The following is a 15,813-nucleotide window of genomic DNA, read 5'->3' on the forward strand; positions in this document are numbered from 1 at the left end:
TCCCCACTTCTCAATATGTACCCCCTCTCACTATCTATCCCCTCTCCCCATTTCTCACTATCAAACCCCCCTCCCTCACCCTACTTACCTTGTTGCCGGAGCAAGCAGCAACTGCGACCGGGCCCGTGGCAGTGCCGGATTGACTTAGGGGCTGATGAAGCTGCAGCTCCAGGCCCCTACCTTAAAATAGGCCCAGTCAGGACCGGACTGACTGGGCCTATGCGGCCTCTACGGCCGCATTAACGCAGGGCCCCTTAAGCCTGCCGCAACTGCGACTGGGTACGCCACTGTAAGGGGCCGTGAAGCCCCCACCAGGGCCGGCTTTTGGGGTCTGCGGCCGCACAGGGCTTAAATTAAAACATCGGGGGGGGGGTTTTAACTTTATTTAACATCCTCCATGTTAAATACAATGCATTTCGTGATTGGCATTGGAATTTTTTTCCCAAAGGTATAATTCCAAATGCTATGAAATTTATGTTAAATGTAACGAAGCTGCAAACATTCCATTTTACATAAATATATATTAAGTATATTTATGTAATCAGTAAACTAAACCACGTTTTATTTCAGCTTGTTGTACCTTTAATGCATATTAATGCAATGTATTACTATAACACGTTTATGTGAAGGAAAACATAAAAAATCAATTTTGCTAAATGCAGAACAGAGCTGATTTTGTAGGCATTTGAATCAGAGTTAAAGCATCCCATGTGAGTATCTTTTTTTTTAACACCACTAATTGCCAAACTAATTAAGTTATTACGCACCAAGATAAATGAAGGCAGGTGTTAGAACATTAGAATGCAGTATTACACCTCAGATATGCCCTAGCTCATCATGACAACTCTAATTGATTTACACAATTCCTTGTATTACCTAACAGCTTTGAATCTCACCTCTGTAACTGACAGAAGTGGCTGACATATAGAAAAATAGAATTCGACTGCAGTTACAGTTATCTACCGCCCTCTGTGTAAAGTTAAACTTCCTTACATTATCGCTAAACCTCTGACCCTCTAGGTTTAGATTGTGAGCTATTGTTCCAACTTTTCTTGTCCTTTGAAATAAACTTCCCTCCTGTACTTTTCTAAATCTCTTTAAGTATTTAAATGTTTCCATCGTAGCTCCTGTCTCTCTTCTTTCCTCCAAGCTATATTAATCTAATCAAGAATTCTAATCAACGCGTCACTTGTCTTCAGCAGAATCTCAAAAACGAGAATCTTACCTGTGGTAGAGAAGAGGGAAAGCTGGAAACAAATATTCTCCAGAATATCTTCAAATACATTTAGAAAATGCGGCACTTGGACAAATGATACCAAGCTAATTATAATATTAATTATTAGATTATATTAATTACTTTAAAATGCTGTGCAGAAAGTTCTTGTGTTCTTGTTGATTGGTAGGTGTTGAGTATTGACAATCAGTCACCTCTCTCACCCTAAATATGTTAAAAGCTATTGTATCATCCATTAAAACAAAAGTTCATGTCAAGTAATTAGACCACATTTATCAGGTCAAAGCTGGAGAATTTACACATTATAATTTTGGAAGGCTCAACAGAACATTCGTTCGCAGATGATGGAATATTACATCTGATTGTTCAAAATGTAGCTCTTTGTGCTAGAATTACTTCAGTGTTACCTTGACAAATAAACCCATGAGATACCGTGCATCTTTTTTTAAATTACAAGGAATAACTTTTTTAAAAAACATAATGTATGTTCAAAAAAGGAACCTGGCATGATTGGAAAATTCATGAGTGTTATAAGTGGAATGTGCATAGTTTAAAAAAATTAAATAAACAGCCTTGACATTTAGAAAGATGTAACATAGATGTCCTCGTTAGAGCAAATTTCATGAACTAAATGCTTCACACAATAGACTTTCTCTATTGTAATGTAGGTGTACAATATCTTTCAGTAGAAGGAGATGACAAACTGTTACATAAGAGATCATAATTAAATGTATGAACTCATGCTTACCTGTGCATAGAAAATTGATCTGTAAAGGGAAATTATACCTAAAATTTAAGTTAGGCATCATTAGCTTTAAAAGAGTACAATGTCACACGCCTCCAGTCTTTCTGATGTGCATGAATAGTTTTCTATTAATGAAGCAACTGACTGAAGGGGGTGATTACTGAGCACCATGATTTTATTTTTTCTTTCAATCAGTGAAATAGTTAAAATATTGAGTTTTAGTCCCTCATAAAAACATTTTTAGAAGTGCAGCTGACATACACTGATCAGCCATAACATTATGACCCCCTTCCCAATATTGTGTAGGTCCCCCTTTTGCCGCCAAAACAGCCCTGACTCCACTAGACCTCTGAAGGTGTGCTGTGGTATCTGGCACCAAGACCAAGGCATCCTGGTGCCATGTGTTCAACAGTTAAGCGACGCAGACATACTTTCAGCAGTGGACAGGATTAGTATCTTGATTGGTCTCGGCTACGGAGCCCCATACGCACCAAATTATGATGCATTGTGTGTCCTGACACCTTTCTATCAGAACCAGCATTAACTTTTTCAGCAATTTGAGCTACAGTTGCTCGTCTGTTGGATTTGACCACACTGGCCAGCCTTCGCCTCCCACATACATCAATGAGCCTTGGCCGCCCATGACCCTCTTGCCAGTTCACTGCTCTGACCCAGTCATCTAGCCATCACAATTTGGCCCTTGTCAAAGTCACTCAGATCCTTATGCTTGCCCATTTTTCCCGCTTCTAACACATCAACTTTCAGGACAAAATGTTTGCTTGCTGCCTGATGTATCCCACCAACTGACAGGTGCCATGATAACAAGATTATCAGCGTTCTTCACTTCACTTGTCAGTGGTCATAATGTTATGGCTGGTCGGTGTAAATCCTGTTTTTATAGGGAACCAGAGACAGCAAATAAGTGCCAGAATATCGGTGGTCATGACAAATTTAACCACTGAGATTTTTTGACATTGGCTAGACTATGTGAATACTAAAGTGTATATTTCTCAGTTATCATCATAAATTAGGTATATATGTTGCTATTGCCAACCAAGTTGTGTTTTTACATCATCTTTGTCATTGTTTAAAAAAATCTGGAATAAGTAAATACTAGTGATTTGCTCCCCAAGTTGCCTTGAGCAAATAGAATTGAGTTGATGTAAATGAACTTCCTTGGAAACTTAGCAGGGTTAAGGAATTGTGGAAGGAGCTGGAAGTACATTTAACCCATTAAAGATTTTTACACTACATGCCAACAACAGTTTTTTTTTTTTTTACTATGTCTTTGTTCAACATTTTTTCACAATTTTAGCCCACATATATTCATTAACTTGCCCTGAATTAGAGCCCATACTATGCCCAGGTTTTTTACCCATTGGCTGTTATAGGACAAATATTACAATTTTACAATCATTTTTTTAAAAGGCCATTTTTTTCAAACCACCCCGTAAACCTGTATGTCAATGAAAAAAAATGTCAGAGTATTTTACTAGGAATATTTGTACTTTTTTTAAATACAGCATATTTCTTTACTTTTTAAACATGTTTTAATTTTTCATTTTTTTTACTTTTGTAAGGTTTTTTGCACTGCTCAGATGTAATGTATAAAGATCTACTTTGAAGTACTGAGTAACCCCTGTGATGTCACGGGTGAAATCACCTGCTAGAGTTCCCCAGCACAGCAGGGGGTTTCTCTGTGGTTTCTCTGTGGGGTTCCCCTCTACAGTAGTAGAGTGCAATTACAATATGCCAGTTAAGGCTCACAAATTCTGGACCCAGCTGTCAGAAGGGAGACCAACTTGTGCGTTTGGATCCAGATGCATTTTTACTTTATTTTTTATTATTTTTTTTTTTTAGAAAACATGGAAGTTTCCCAATGAAACCAAAGAAAATGAAGCTGAAAGCTCAGAATTTTTGTTTGAATTTCTTTTCCGAACTCGGTCACTGTCACCCCCTGTCTTGGACTTTAAATGTTCATGCTACCCTATGAAAAGCAAAAGGTTATATTTGATACCATTTTGTATGGAAGATTTCCATTCAGACAAAATTATACATTCTTTAAACCACAGAAATAAACTAGAAATCCATCTCTACCTGTACCCAGTCACTGCAATCAATGGCCTCAAGCAGTTGGATCCACAACACATATGAACAGAGGGAGACCCCCAAGCACAGTTTGCATGGGGTGGGCAACAGTTTGGGTTACTCCTGTGCGTACCAGCAGCTGGAAGACAAACAATCTAATCTTACCTGTTACACAATGTTGTATTTACAGTACTACACTTCAAACCATCATTTATCTACACAAGCCAGAGATAGGCACTCAAGTGAAGTCAAGAGTTTGTCCCAATAGAAAAACAGATGTGGAATTTAGCTGATATTTCAAAAGCATTTATTACTTTCGCTCTGAAGTGCTTACATTCTGATGGCAGATTTATCGGTGCCCAAATCGAATAAAAAGAGATTTTCTGCTCATATATCTGCGGTTATATGAGTTGTTATAATAATAACACAATCATAGTACTGTTATAAATTTGTTGTTACACTTCCTTGAATGCATTTTTTTTTCTCTGGGGGAATAGCAGATGGTTTTATGTAGTATTTCTTCACTATTCTGGTGTTGGAAATGTCTTATCCAGCACTTATTATGGAGGTAATTGTGCATGTCAGGCTGTAATGACGTGGCTGCTGTTATAATGCACCCATAATGATGGCGATTTTCACACAAAAAAGTCCTTTTTATTCGCACACAGAAGACACACTGTTTTGTTCCTTTAACTTTTTGACTTCTTGTTACCTTAGTTAGAAATGTCCTCTCTCTCTCTCTCCTCACACGTATCCCTCTCTCTCTCTTTCTCTGCAAAATAAAATGCTCTTGAGTATGGATTTACTCATATGAAATCAAATCCAGTCTAATCATTGTAAGGCAGATGATAATGCAATTTATAACACAGGTCATCTGGCCTCAAGACGGCATCTACAAGGAGTACACAAACCTGAACATTTGTCCACTAGGCACATGCTAAGGGAAACCACAAAACTGGGAGCCTCTCCACCCATCCATCCATTAGGGTACCAGCTCTATTGCTTATCAGCTCCGGTAAGTAGCATGACAGCGTGCAGCCCTAAGACTCGAATTCCGATGTGGAAATCAGGACCAGAAAGTGTTTGATGCAGAGCTTCCACGGTTGTTCATTTGGGGACCCAATATAGCATGGTAGCATACACCACAACCCTTGGATAGGACAATCATTTTCCAGCCTTGGCCTTCTACCAGATAAATTGATGCATGCACTTTTGAAATCTAGGAAAATCAACTTTAAAGGACTTACAACTTAGCCCTGCAAAGAATGAATTACCTTCAAAGCTAAATGTTTCCAGTGCACAAAATCTAAGACTGACTGCATAGTTGCAAAGCTTTAGATTCTGGAGAAAAGAGGAAAGATCAAGGACACGCTATGAAAAATTCAGACATGAAGCATAGTTATAGTTTTTCACCAATATGTAAAGTGGGCTTGCATTCACTTACAATTAAATGTGATCCTAAATGTGAGGATATGGCATTAACTACTGAACGATTAAATAAATAAAGGTAATTTCTAAATGGAAATGCATTTATTGATTGTTGGGAGAGACCTGGTGGTTTAATAGCTTATTTTGTCTCACTGTTTAACTTGATGTTGCTTGATGATATAAAGCTCCATAAATTTCTAATTTTAAGTGGAATCCGTTAAAAGGGTTTCTGTTTTTAAAGATTGTTTTCCTGGGAGCAGTTAAAATGTTATTTACAGCGTAGTGTACTGAAAGAGGACAAGCTGCAATATTCTTTTACAACGCTGATCCAGTCTTGGGATTTTTCCATTTTATGACATTTTTAATCAATAGATATGAAGCATTTAATTAGAGAAAAAAATAAAATGGTTCGCTTATGACGCATCGAAAGAAGTGATCTATGGTGTTGAAATACAGTATCTGTCAACACACGTGTTTGTGTAAAATGGGGTTGTGATTGTGTTGTTGCAATACAAAGTTTCTGTTGATACAAATTAACATGTGAAAGGCGCATGTAGTCTTTATACTAAATCCTAATTCTTATACCTATATTCAACATATTAATCACATTTTTTTTCATTTCACTTGCAAAGTGCTGTTCCATTAATTGCAAATAAACCTTTACAGAGCTGGCAATTTAGCTGTGGGCATTTTACCTAAAAATACACACATTTGTATGAACCTTATCTCAGTTTTTTTATGACAACAACCAGTGCCCGATTTTGTGTGACATGACAAATGTTCCCAGCAAAAAGGATGAATGAAGCAAAATGTTACAAGGCAATTGTTTGTGTGACAATTGGTCTTGTTATTTTCTGACATGCGTCATTGATACTTCTAAAAATAAGTGCACCATATGGAGTGTGCTGAACAATGCATGGCTATCTTTAGTTTTATCTTTGGATATATAGGTTTGGTGTTTTTCTTCCTACTGCCCCATCAGAGTTGGTCTGCCAGGTGTTGGGCAGAGCTCTACCGTGGTTCATGTTATATTTAGCCATGAAATTAGTAACATCCATAACTTTAAAGATACATATTTATAATAGATACAAAAGAATACAATGGTAGCACTATTTTAGCTGTAAATCAGAATAATCAAATACCAATACATGTACAAATACATGCCTGAGCAGGGAGAATCATCGTACATATTGCTGGCAAATTAAAAAAACTTACAATAGGGTTAAATCAAATGGTTAAATGCTTTTTCAAACATAGAGGCAGAAAAATAAAGCCACGATCCCCTTGAACTTTGCATTACAAATTAGAACAATACATCAACAGGAGTTCTTCGTTATCTGTAGATGTTCGACGTAGATTCGTGGTGTATATGAGTACAAGTTTTTATTTAAACTATTGGCACAAAAATTACTAAATATCTTGGCAAATTTACTGTATCCAGATGTGATTGCCCATTTTTCCATAACACGTTTATAATGAAGATATTCCAAAGGGATCTCAAAGGCAAATTGTAAACAGACTTTACAGATATTATTATTATAATAATAATTATAATAATAATATTTTATTCATATAATGCCAACAATTTATGCAGAGCTTCTTTTGACATCTAGCCACTGGGATTTTTGTCCATCCGTCAAGGCAGAACTGCTCCAGCTCCTTTACGTTGGATGGGTTCCGCTAGTGTACAGCAATCTTTAAATCATACCAAAGATTCTCAATGGGATTCAGGTCTGGGCTTTGACTAGGCCATTCCAAGGCATTTAAATGTTTCCCCTTAAACCATTCGAGTGTTGCTTTAGCAGTATACATAGAGTCATTGTCCTGCTGGAAGGTGAACCTCTGTCCCACATGTCTCAAATCTCTGGAAGACTAAAACAGGTTTCCCTAAGGAATTTCCCTGTATTTAGTACAATCCATCATTCTTTTAATCCTGACCAGTTTCCCCAGTCCCTGCCAATTAAAAACATCCCCACGGTATGATGCTGCCACCACCGTGCTTCACTTTGGGTATGGTGTTCTTGGGGGGATGAGAGGTGTTGGATTTGTGTCAGACATAGCATTTTCTTTAATGCCCAAAAAGCTCAAAAGCTTAAAGTGGTCCTATGAACAGATACTTTTATCTCCGCTGTGGAGCTTTGCAGCTCCTTCTGAGTTGTTTTTGGTCTCTTTGTTGCCTCTCTGATTAATGTCCTCCTTGTCTGTTCTGTGAGTTTTGGTGCGCGGCCCTCTCTTGGCAGGTTTGTTGTGGTGCCATATTCTTGTCTTTCCTTGTCTTTCCTTTTCTTGATAATGGATTTAATGGTGCCCCGTGGGATGTTCAAAGTTTTTTTATAACCCAACCCTGATCTGTACTTCTCCACAACTTTGTCCTTGACATGTTTGGAGAGCTCTTTGGTCTTCATGCTTGGTGGTTCCCCTTTGCTCAGTGGTATTGCAGGCCTTTCTGAACAGGTGTGTATACTGAGATCATGTGACACTTAAATGACACATAGGTGGACTTTATTTAACTAATTATGTGACTTCTGATGGTAATTGGTTGCACCAAGGTCTTCATAGCAAACAAGGTAAATACACATGCACGCATCACTTTTCTGTCTTTTATTTTTTTTAAATTTTATTTAAAAAAGTTATTGCCTTCATTTTACTCATTTTACCAATTTGGACTATTTTGTGAATGTCCATTACATTAAATTGAAATGAACCTTAGCAATAATACAGCGTTGCTAATGTATAACAAAATAATTTGTAATATGAACCAGGAATGCTGATTAGGGGAAGTTTTATGTGGATCTATAGTTTTATTACCTCCAGGATCTCTTTTTTCTGAAGAAAAGGACTAAGAGACAAGAATAGATTTGACCTCCAAAGGGCATAGTTAGGAAGAATTATGATTAGTACAGTACAATAACAGTTGAAAATTCAGAGTGTTTCATATAAAAAGAGGTAAAATTAGGTGTTGAAGTGTATTGATATTGAATTATTTCATATTTCATTATTATAAAAAATATATGTCTGTAAGATCTGTTTACAATTTGCTATAGGAAAATTTTATTTATATTTACATTCAATTTGAACTGAACATTTAAAATCGACTTTTTATTTTATCTCTTGGATCTGACACGTTGATAATAGTAATATTTATGGATCTCACCATTCTCAGCATGAATTTCTGAATCAAAAGTAGATTTTTAGTTTAAATCATTATATGATGATAATGAAGCAAAATCTCAGTGGAAGCTTTCCAAATTAAGATTATGCCAACAATTTTGTACCACAGTAGGGCTTCAAGAGCATTATTATTCCATCTATCTTCAATTTCCCAAAGTTAATTAGCAAAACTTTGTGCAACTCTGATACCTACGGTGATGCTGAATGTTTTGAACTAACTTAGTTTCCAAAGAAAAAAAAGAACTGTTGTTAAGTTTAAAGTTAGTGGTGTCTGGGTGCAGTGCCCCCTGCCCCACAGTACAAACACACTCTAACATCATACACTTATTTAGGCGCCTGGGTGGCACCCACCTTAATGCACCCCTGTAGTCAGGCATTGGTCTTGAGCTTAAGCATGAGACACCATGACACAGAGCATGGGATCACCTTACTAAAAACCAGTTCTTCAAATGTGTAATTCACTGACTTTTTTTCTTTCTTATCATTGTGGAATTAAGTTTTGTTGTAGTAATTGATATACTGGCAGCAGGATTTTGATAACGTAATTTCCCATACCATATGAAAATGGACGACAAACACAGTTACTGTGTTTTATATGTTCTATTTTATTTTATATGCTGTTCGTTTTTAACAAGCAACATATATATATATATATATATATATATATATATAACTTTAAGATGCATTATATTTGATTCTTGCAGGTGAAAAGCGTAAATTTGTCTCAGGGAGAACAGCTTGCCATTCGTGGAGAAGGACAAAATGGCCTGGTAGTTTTAGCAAACGAAACACTTCTGGTTGAAGGTCAAGTCATCCGTAGTCCAACCAACAGCCTCTCAGTTTATTTCAAGACATTCCAAGATGATGCAATTGGAACCTTCCAACTTCATTATCAAAGTAAGTTTGTTGCGGAAGCTTTATATTGACTTATTACAATGTATCTTAATATTAGGTAGCAGTATTCAATAACATTCTAAACGACGAACCATATACTATGCATCATGTGCGTTAACATTTCAGAAACATTTTCCACATCATTTTGTAGCAGCATAGCCCCCTGTTAGCATTCTACAAATAGGGATGGATTAATATAAAAAAAAACAGAAAAGCATAAAAACAATTTGAGGTGTAGAAAAAAGGTAATTGAATTCACTATTATATTAATTAAGGAAATTTGCCTGTCTATAATTATTCATTATCATAAAGTACCTATGCATTGTATCAATAGCAGAGGATCTTATCAACAAAAATTAGAAGCTGTGACTGCAACACAAATACAGACTGGGACTTAGGGAGTACGCTCCTTATTTGCATATTTTCCGAGTCTATATTGTAGTAAATGCTGAGTGGTTTGTAACATCACGTAGATATGTTTTCTTATGAGGACCATTTTTATTTTTTTTCCCTAAAACCATTGTGAGTCTCTTAAAGACTCTTATTCTACTGTCAGAGAAATAGTTCATCAGACTATTGGATTTTCAGAGAATTAATGGAAATAGAAACATATTCAGTCTCTGTATGTTTTATATCAACCAAAAATGTGCATCACAAAAAAAATGACATTAACAGTGAGTGATATCCCAATTTATATCCAAAACAAAAACCCATTTCCAGCACACACCCTGCTGTGCTTTATTGCTGTGTATGAAGATGTACAACTGAAATTTGATATTTATCAAAGCCCTCGAGAAGCAAGAGCATTTTCATTTTGAAAATAAAACCATCTGTATACAGCCTTCTTCCATGTGTTGATCTGTTTGATTAGATGAAGGCATCATTTTTTTCTCTGAAGTGAATTGCTTTTAAACATTTGTCTTTCAAGACCTAAGAGATTAGTTTTTTTGGACTACAATTTTAAAGAATAGATTGTTTTCGACGCAAAAGAGATGCTGTGTAGACTTGCATATTTTTTCTTTGTCTAACACTTTACAAGGAAATGTAAATTCAGGATAATACAAGCAAATATACCAGTTAGCAGTATATTTTCTGGACCACGTGACCGATCCTAGCCAATCACATGTGGTGTTTTAAGAACTTATATGTTAAGGATCCAGTAATCTGGGGAGACTGAAAATCCTCTTGCAACAGCCTCGGTATATACGCATAAAATCTATGGATAAATAAACAGGTCTGGTGGTAAATGTATATCCTTAGCACTGCATAAGTAGACACAAATATAGCTGTCGACCCTTACCTGCTTAAAAAATAATAACTGTTTGGATCCACGGAAGTTCCAAAAGACAGAAAGTTTTCCCACTACAAAACCCTTGCAAAAACAATGACGAATATGTATAGGGTATCGACAGAACCCCAAAACTATGTTGACACTTTTTAACTCACTTAACTTCATCATCAGGGTTGTCTTTATATTTAACGCTACCTGGAGAAGGTTTTTTGAAAAGGCCATCACAGATCCTGTTGAGTTAAATGTGTTTGTTTTTGCTAGTTTTCATGCTGAGCTGCACTTTCCCTCGGAGACCTGATTATGGAGAAGTGAATGTTGTGGGCCTGCACGCAGGTGGAAAAGCCCATTTCCACTGTAATATGGGATATGAACTGGAGGGATCCCAAAACCTTTCATGTATCAATGCTTCTAAACCACACTGGAGTAGCAAAGAGCCTATCTGTAAAGGTATGGTAATGTGAAAAAAAGATATATCTTAATGGGTCTCCCCTATACCCGTGGTGGCTGATATCATTATAAACACCTTTTTTCACCAGTATTTTAATAGAGTTGCAGCTTAGGTGTGGGGAGATGAAATGGGTTTGGAACTGTTTGACTTGAAGGGGGTAAAAATGTGTGATATTTTTAAGACGGACATTTTGTTGAACACTTTTTCTATTTACTTAAGAACAATAGTTTTTTTTAACCCAGTAGAATGGTAGGTGTACCTTGGACTAAAGATTGTCTTCTTCCCAAGGCTGTTAAACTAGATAGAGTTGAGACTCCTTTATAATTATATAACACTACAAAGCAGGACAACACTTTATAAGCCTGCAGCTAGTGTCTACTTTACAGTCACACAGACCATGAAATCATGGCTAATGTACCTTAAATGCCAGGACCCAGTGGCATCACAGACCTAAATGACCCTGGGTAAAATAGCCACTAAGACTAAGAATTGTTATACAAGTATAGTAGGCATAATGGCTTTTGGTAAAGGTAGAATTTCCTCTAATAAGGTTTGTAGGTGTATATAACTTTATTGGTATCCCTCCGGCACCTGTAGTTGCAAAAGGGCTGTCTATGGCTGTTACATTAATGTCTTATTTAGTAAACTCTGCTTCTTGTGCTAAAATTGTATGTTGTATGTTTTTATCCAAAGCTCCATGCGGAGGCAGAGTAAAAAATGCTACTGTTGGAAGAGTACTTTCTCCAAATTTCCCCAGTAACTACAGCAACAATCTCTTCTGTGCATGGACTGTAGATGCTCCCAAAGGACAGAAACTACATCTGCATTTTGAAAAATTTATCCTGGGTGAAAACGACAGGTTAGAAATAACATTGGTTACAAAGATTGTTTCCTCTTGGTCCATCAGCAGGCACAATAGCCTGGAGGTGTGCAACTGCCAGCAGAGACATCTCCACCACATTGACCTTGTTCCCTGCTGTAGTTCACCAGAATAGGATTAGACTGGGGGCAATGGGAGAAGCTTGACCTAGGTCCTGTTAGTTATAAGCACAGCCCTGGTCCATCTTGAAATCATTGAAAAATATAAGATTTTATGCATTAATAAGGTAATTGCTCAGCAGCATTACACAAAGGTCTTCATGATTCAAAGACCAACCTTCATATGAGTAATTTGTTAGGGCAGTGGTTATTAAGTAAGTCGATGGATGTCTTTAATGTCAATTAATGTTTGGACAATTCACGTTTCTTCATCATACAAAGTGACATGGCTTGTGTTGGTCTAAAGGAATCTGATTTGGTCATCTACCCCTGCCAACCCTTTCATTTTAATATTTGCTTAAAACAGGAAGTACTACACTGTATAACGATTGCCCAATATTAATGGGTTAAAATCAGCATGCAGACCAGTTTTGCATCTCATAGGGCAAAGTCACAATTGGGAATGCTTTTCAAGCTTGTTCACCACAATCAGTATTCTGGGTTATGAGGAGATTTAAAATTGCAATACCCACGTTTTAATATTTTTTGAATGCCTTTATCATTACAAATTTGGAAGTTCATATAATTGTAACTGTTGTTAGTAGTAGAGTCCTTAGGACTATTGTTCACTGGTAAATCCTTAAAACATTTAAAGGGCTTGAACATTGTTTACTGTTAATCCTTTTTTAGGTTGGCTGTTTACAGTAGTGGAAAAGTCCTCTTTGATTCTACCAAGACAGAAACTGTGCCGTTTGAGGGTCTGATTAGTGAAGGATCTTGTATAAGAATTGAATTTTCTACAGATGAGTCCAAAACTGCTCCTGGGTTTAATGTTCGCTTTGAAGGTAAATGAAGATTTAAAGAGGGAAATAAAAAAATGAGTTTTTATATATTTCCCTTCTTAGAACATATATATTAGACTTGTGAATTCAGATTCGTACAAATTTTAAGTTTAACAAACCTTAAATTTGATGATTTTGTCAATTTGCAAACAAAAGGGACCCCAACGAAACAAATGAAAATTAAGCTATGAATTTTTGTTTGCATTGTGTTGTTTTTTTCACTCACACTCTCTCTCATACTCACTAACGCTCTCATTCACGCTCTCTCACACTCTCTCTCAATGTCTCCACGACCTCTTCCGTGTCCCTGTCTCCTTTCCTGCAGCTCTTCTCTTGCCTCTTCTTGTTCTTCTATCTTCTTTCTTATGCCTGTGTCTTCTTTCTTCATTCGATTCTCAATGAACCATACCTCCCAGGGCACTTATACAAAAGGCTGGAGACTCCAGGCACAACCCCCCCCCCCCCCCCCGACTGGAGGAACAGGGGAAAGGCTAAGAGGCTAAAATATATAAGACAGATTTGCAAAGACCTGCAGAAATGCTTCTCTTGCTCTGCAAGAAGAGAAAAATTGACACGTTTTAGAACAGAATGGCTCTTTGTGAAGTTTCTGTCTCCAAGATATGTAGTGCTGTATGTGCTTGTGCAGAAAGTGACTGCATTTCAAAAAAATGTTTAAAATACACCTTTAAACTGCAAAATCTTAGCTTATTTTACTTATTTTACTGTTGTAATTGCAGTCTAAGGCTAAATTGATGTTTTGATTTATTTCAAATGAACTTTAAATCACTTTCATTTGATCCAAAAATCAAATAGTTCCATAAAACAGAATACTGGAGAATTTAAATTATTGTTTGTATCACTGAGTTCCACAAGCAAGGAAGGAAAGGTTGTTGTGCTAGTTTTCTATAGAACACTAACATAGGCTATTTGCCCAATACTGTGTGTAAGATTGTTTAACTCCCTTTCTATTTATTGTTTATTTATATTATTATTACATTTTATTTATAGAGCATCAAATGCTTATGGTAGAATAAAGAATTGAAAATAATACTAAAACAATTAACATCAGCCAAACAAAATTAACAATAACATGAACATACCTAAGACATACTGGAAAAGAAACATATAAAGGGCTTGTTGCTGTGAAATTACTCTTTTACTCCAATTAAAGATATGAAAATATGATCTTCACTTTTCTGTGAAATTCTTTTTTTCTAGCATTTGAACGAGGACATTGCTATGAACCTTATATCCAGAATGGTAACTTTACAACCACAGACCCTACTTACAGCATTGGGGCAGTGATTGAGTTTACTTGTGATCCTGGTCACTCTCTGGAACAAGGACCAGCAGTAATTGAGTGTATCAACATAAAAGATCCATACTGGAATGATACAGAACCACTCTGTCGAGGTAAGTGTGGCTTCTTGGAATGCGTATGGACATGTAATCAACAAAATGATTGTCTCTATTCGAGACAGATTTGTGAATAAGTCTTACTGCAGGCAATTGAGGCACACCATCCTGATTCACAGTCCACAGTGATAAACTTGTCATTAAGATGTTTCTCTGCAGTTATCAAGTTATTGATGGTTCTGAAGAGCCACTAGCCCTCTTTACACAATGATTACAATGAGGAAAGTGTATTGTTCAACTGAATATTAGATTGTCTAATTAACCATCCAATGACAGTTTGTCCCACACTAAATTCCAGCAGGGAAAAGGGAATTTTGTTGAATTGCCTGGCGCCATCCAACCTCCACCTTTTGGTTCTGAGAACCCCTACCCCCTTCCAGCTGATGCAGCTGTGGTAATGCATTTCCATTAAACAAGCTTCCCATCTAATGTACATACATGTGATTTGTGTTTTTTCAGATAAGTTCTCGATTGGTTGTACCTTTAGATTTGATGACAGTTTTTACTTAAACATGTTTTTTGCCGTTAATTCAGATCCATTTTTTTAGAAGTTTATAAATATACAGTAATGTGCAAAAGTTTTAGTCAGATGGGAAAATGCTTTAAAGTAAGAAGGCTTTCAAAAATAAACATGTTAATAGTTTATTTTTAACAACAAACAAAAGCAAGGTGAACAAACAAAAGATAAATCTAAATCAAAGCAATATTTTGTGTGACTGACCACCCTTTGCCTTTAAAATAACATTAATATTTCCAAGATTTTGGAAGTAAGTTCTGAGCACTAAATTCTTCTGTGGATTTAGGCAGCCCCAGTTGCTTCTCTATCTTTATGTAATCCCAGACAGACTTGATGATGTGGAGATCAGGGCTTTGTGGGGCCATACCATCGCTTCCAGGACTCTTTGCTCTGAAGATAGTTCTTAATAACATTGTCATGCTGCAGCATAAATTTGGAGCCAGTCCAATGCCTACTTGATGATATTGCATAGCGGATAAGTATCTGCCAGTACTAGTTCTCAGCATTGAGGAGATCATTAATTCTGACCAAATCCCCAACTCCATTTGCAGAAATGTAGCATCAAACTTGCAGAACCTCCACCATGCTTCACTGTTGCCTGCAAATACTCATTCTTGTACTACTCTCCATCCCTTTGGTGAACACACTTACTTCTGTTACAGCCAAATATTTCAACTTTTGACTCATCAGTCTAGAGCACCTGCTGCCATTTTCTGCACCTCAGTTCCTGAGTTTTGATGAATAGTTGAGTGGCTTGGCCT

The 15,813-nt window shown here is 36.6% G+C and overlaps 1 protein-coding gene across 1 annotated transcript in view; it reads left to right on the plus strand.

Annotated features, from left to right (window-relative positions):
• The window catches only part of LOC149290216 (seizure 6-like protein), a 59,264-nt gene that overhangs the window by 21,450 nt on the left and 22,001 nt on the right, over positions 1-15,813 (plus strand). Inside the window, exons 4-8 of the mRNA XM_089489443.1 lie at positions 9,371-9,563; positions 11,113-11,298; positions 11,993-12,158; positions 12,968-13,122; positions 14,338-14,532. Coding sequence (XP_089345569.1) covers positions 9,371-9,563; positions 11,113-11,298; positions 11,993-12,158; positions 12,968-13,122; positions 14,338-14,532 — 895 coding nt within the window. The remainder of the gene's footprint in view (positions 1-9,370; positions 9,564-11,112; positions 11,299-11,992; positions 12,159-12,967; positions 13,123-14,337; positions 14,533-15,813) is intronic.

This window comes from Sceloporus occidentalis, unplaced genomic scaffold (genome assembly GCF_023333645.1).
Source record: "Sceloporus occidentalis isolate IW3139 unplaced genomic scaffold, rSceOcc1.0.p SCAF_40, whole genome shotgun sequence".
NCBI classification, from domain to species: domain Eukaryota; kingdom Metazoa; phylum Chordata; class Lepidosauria; order Squamata; family Phrynosomatidae; genus Sceloporus; species Sceloporus occidentalis.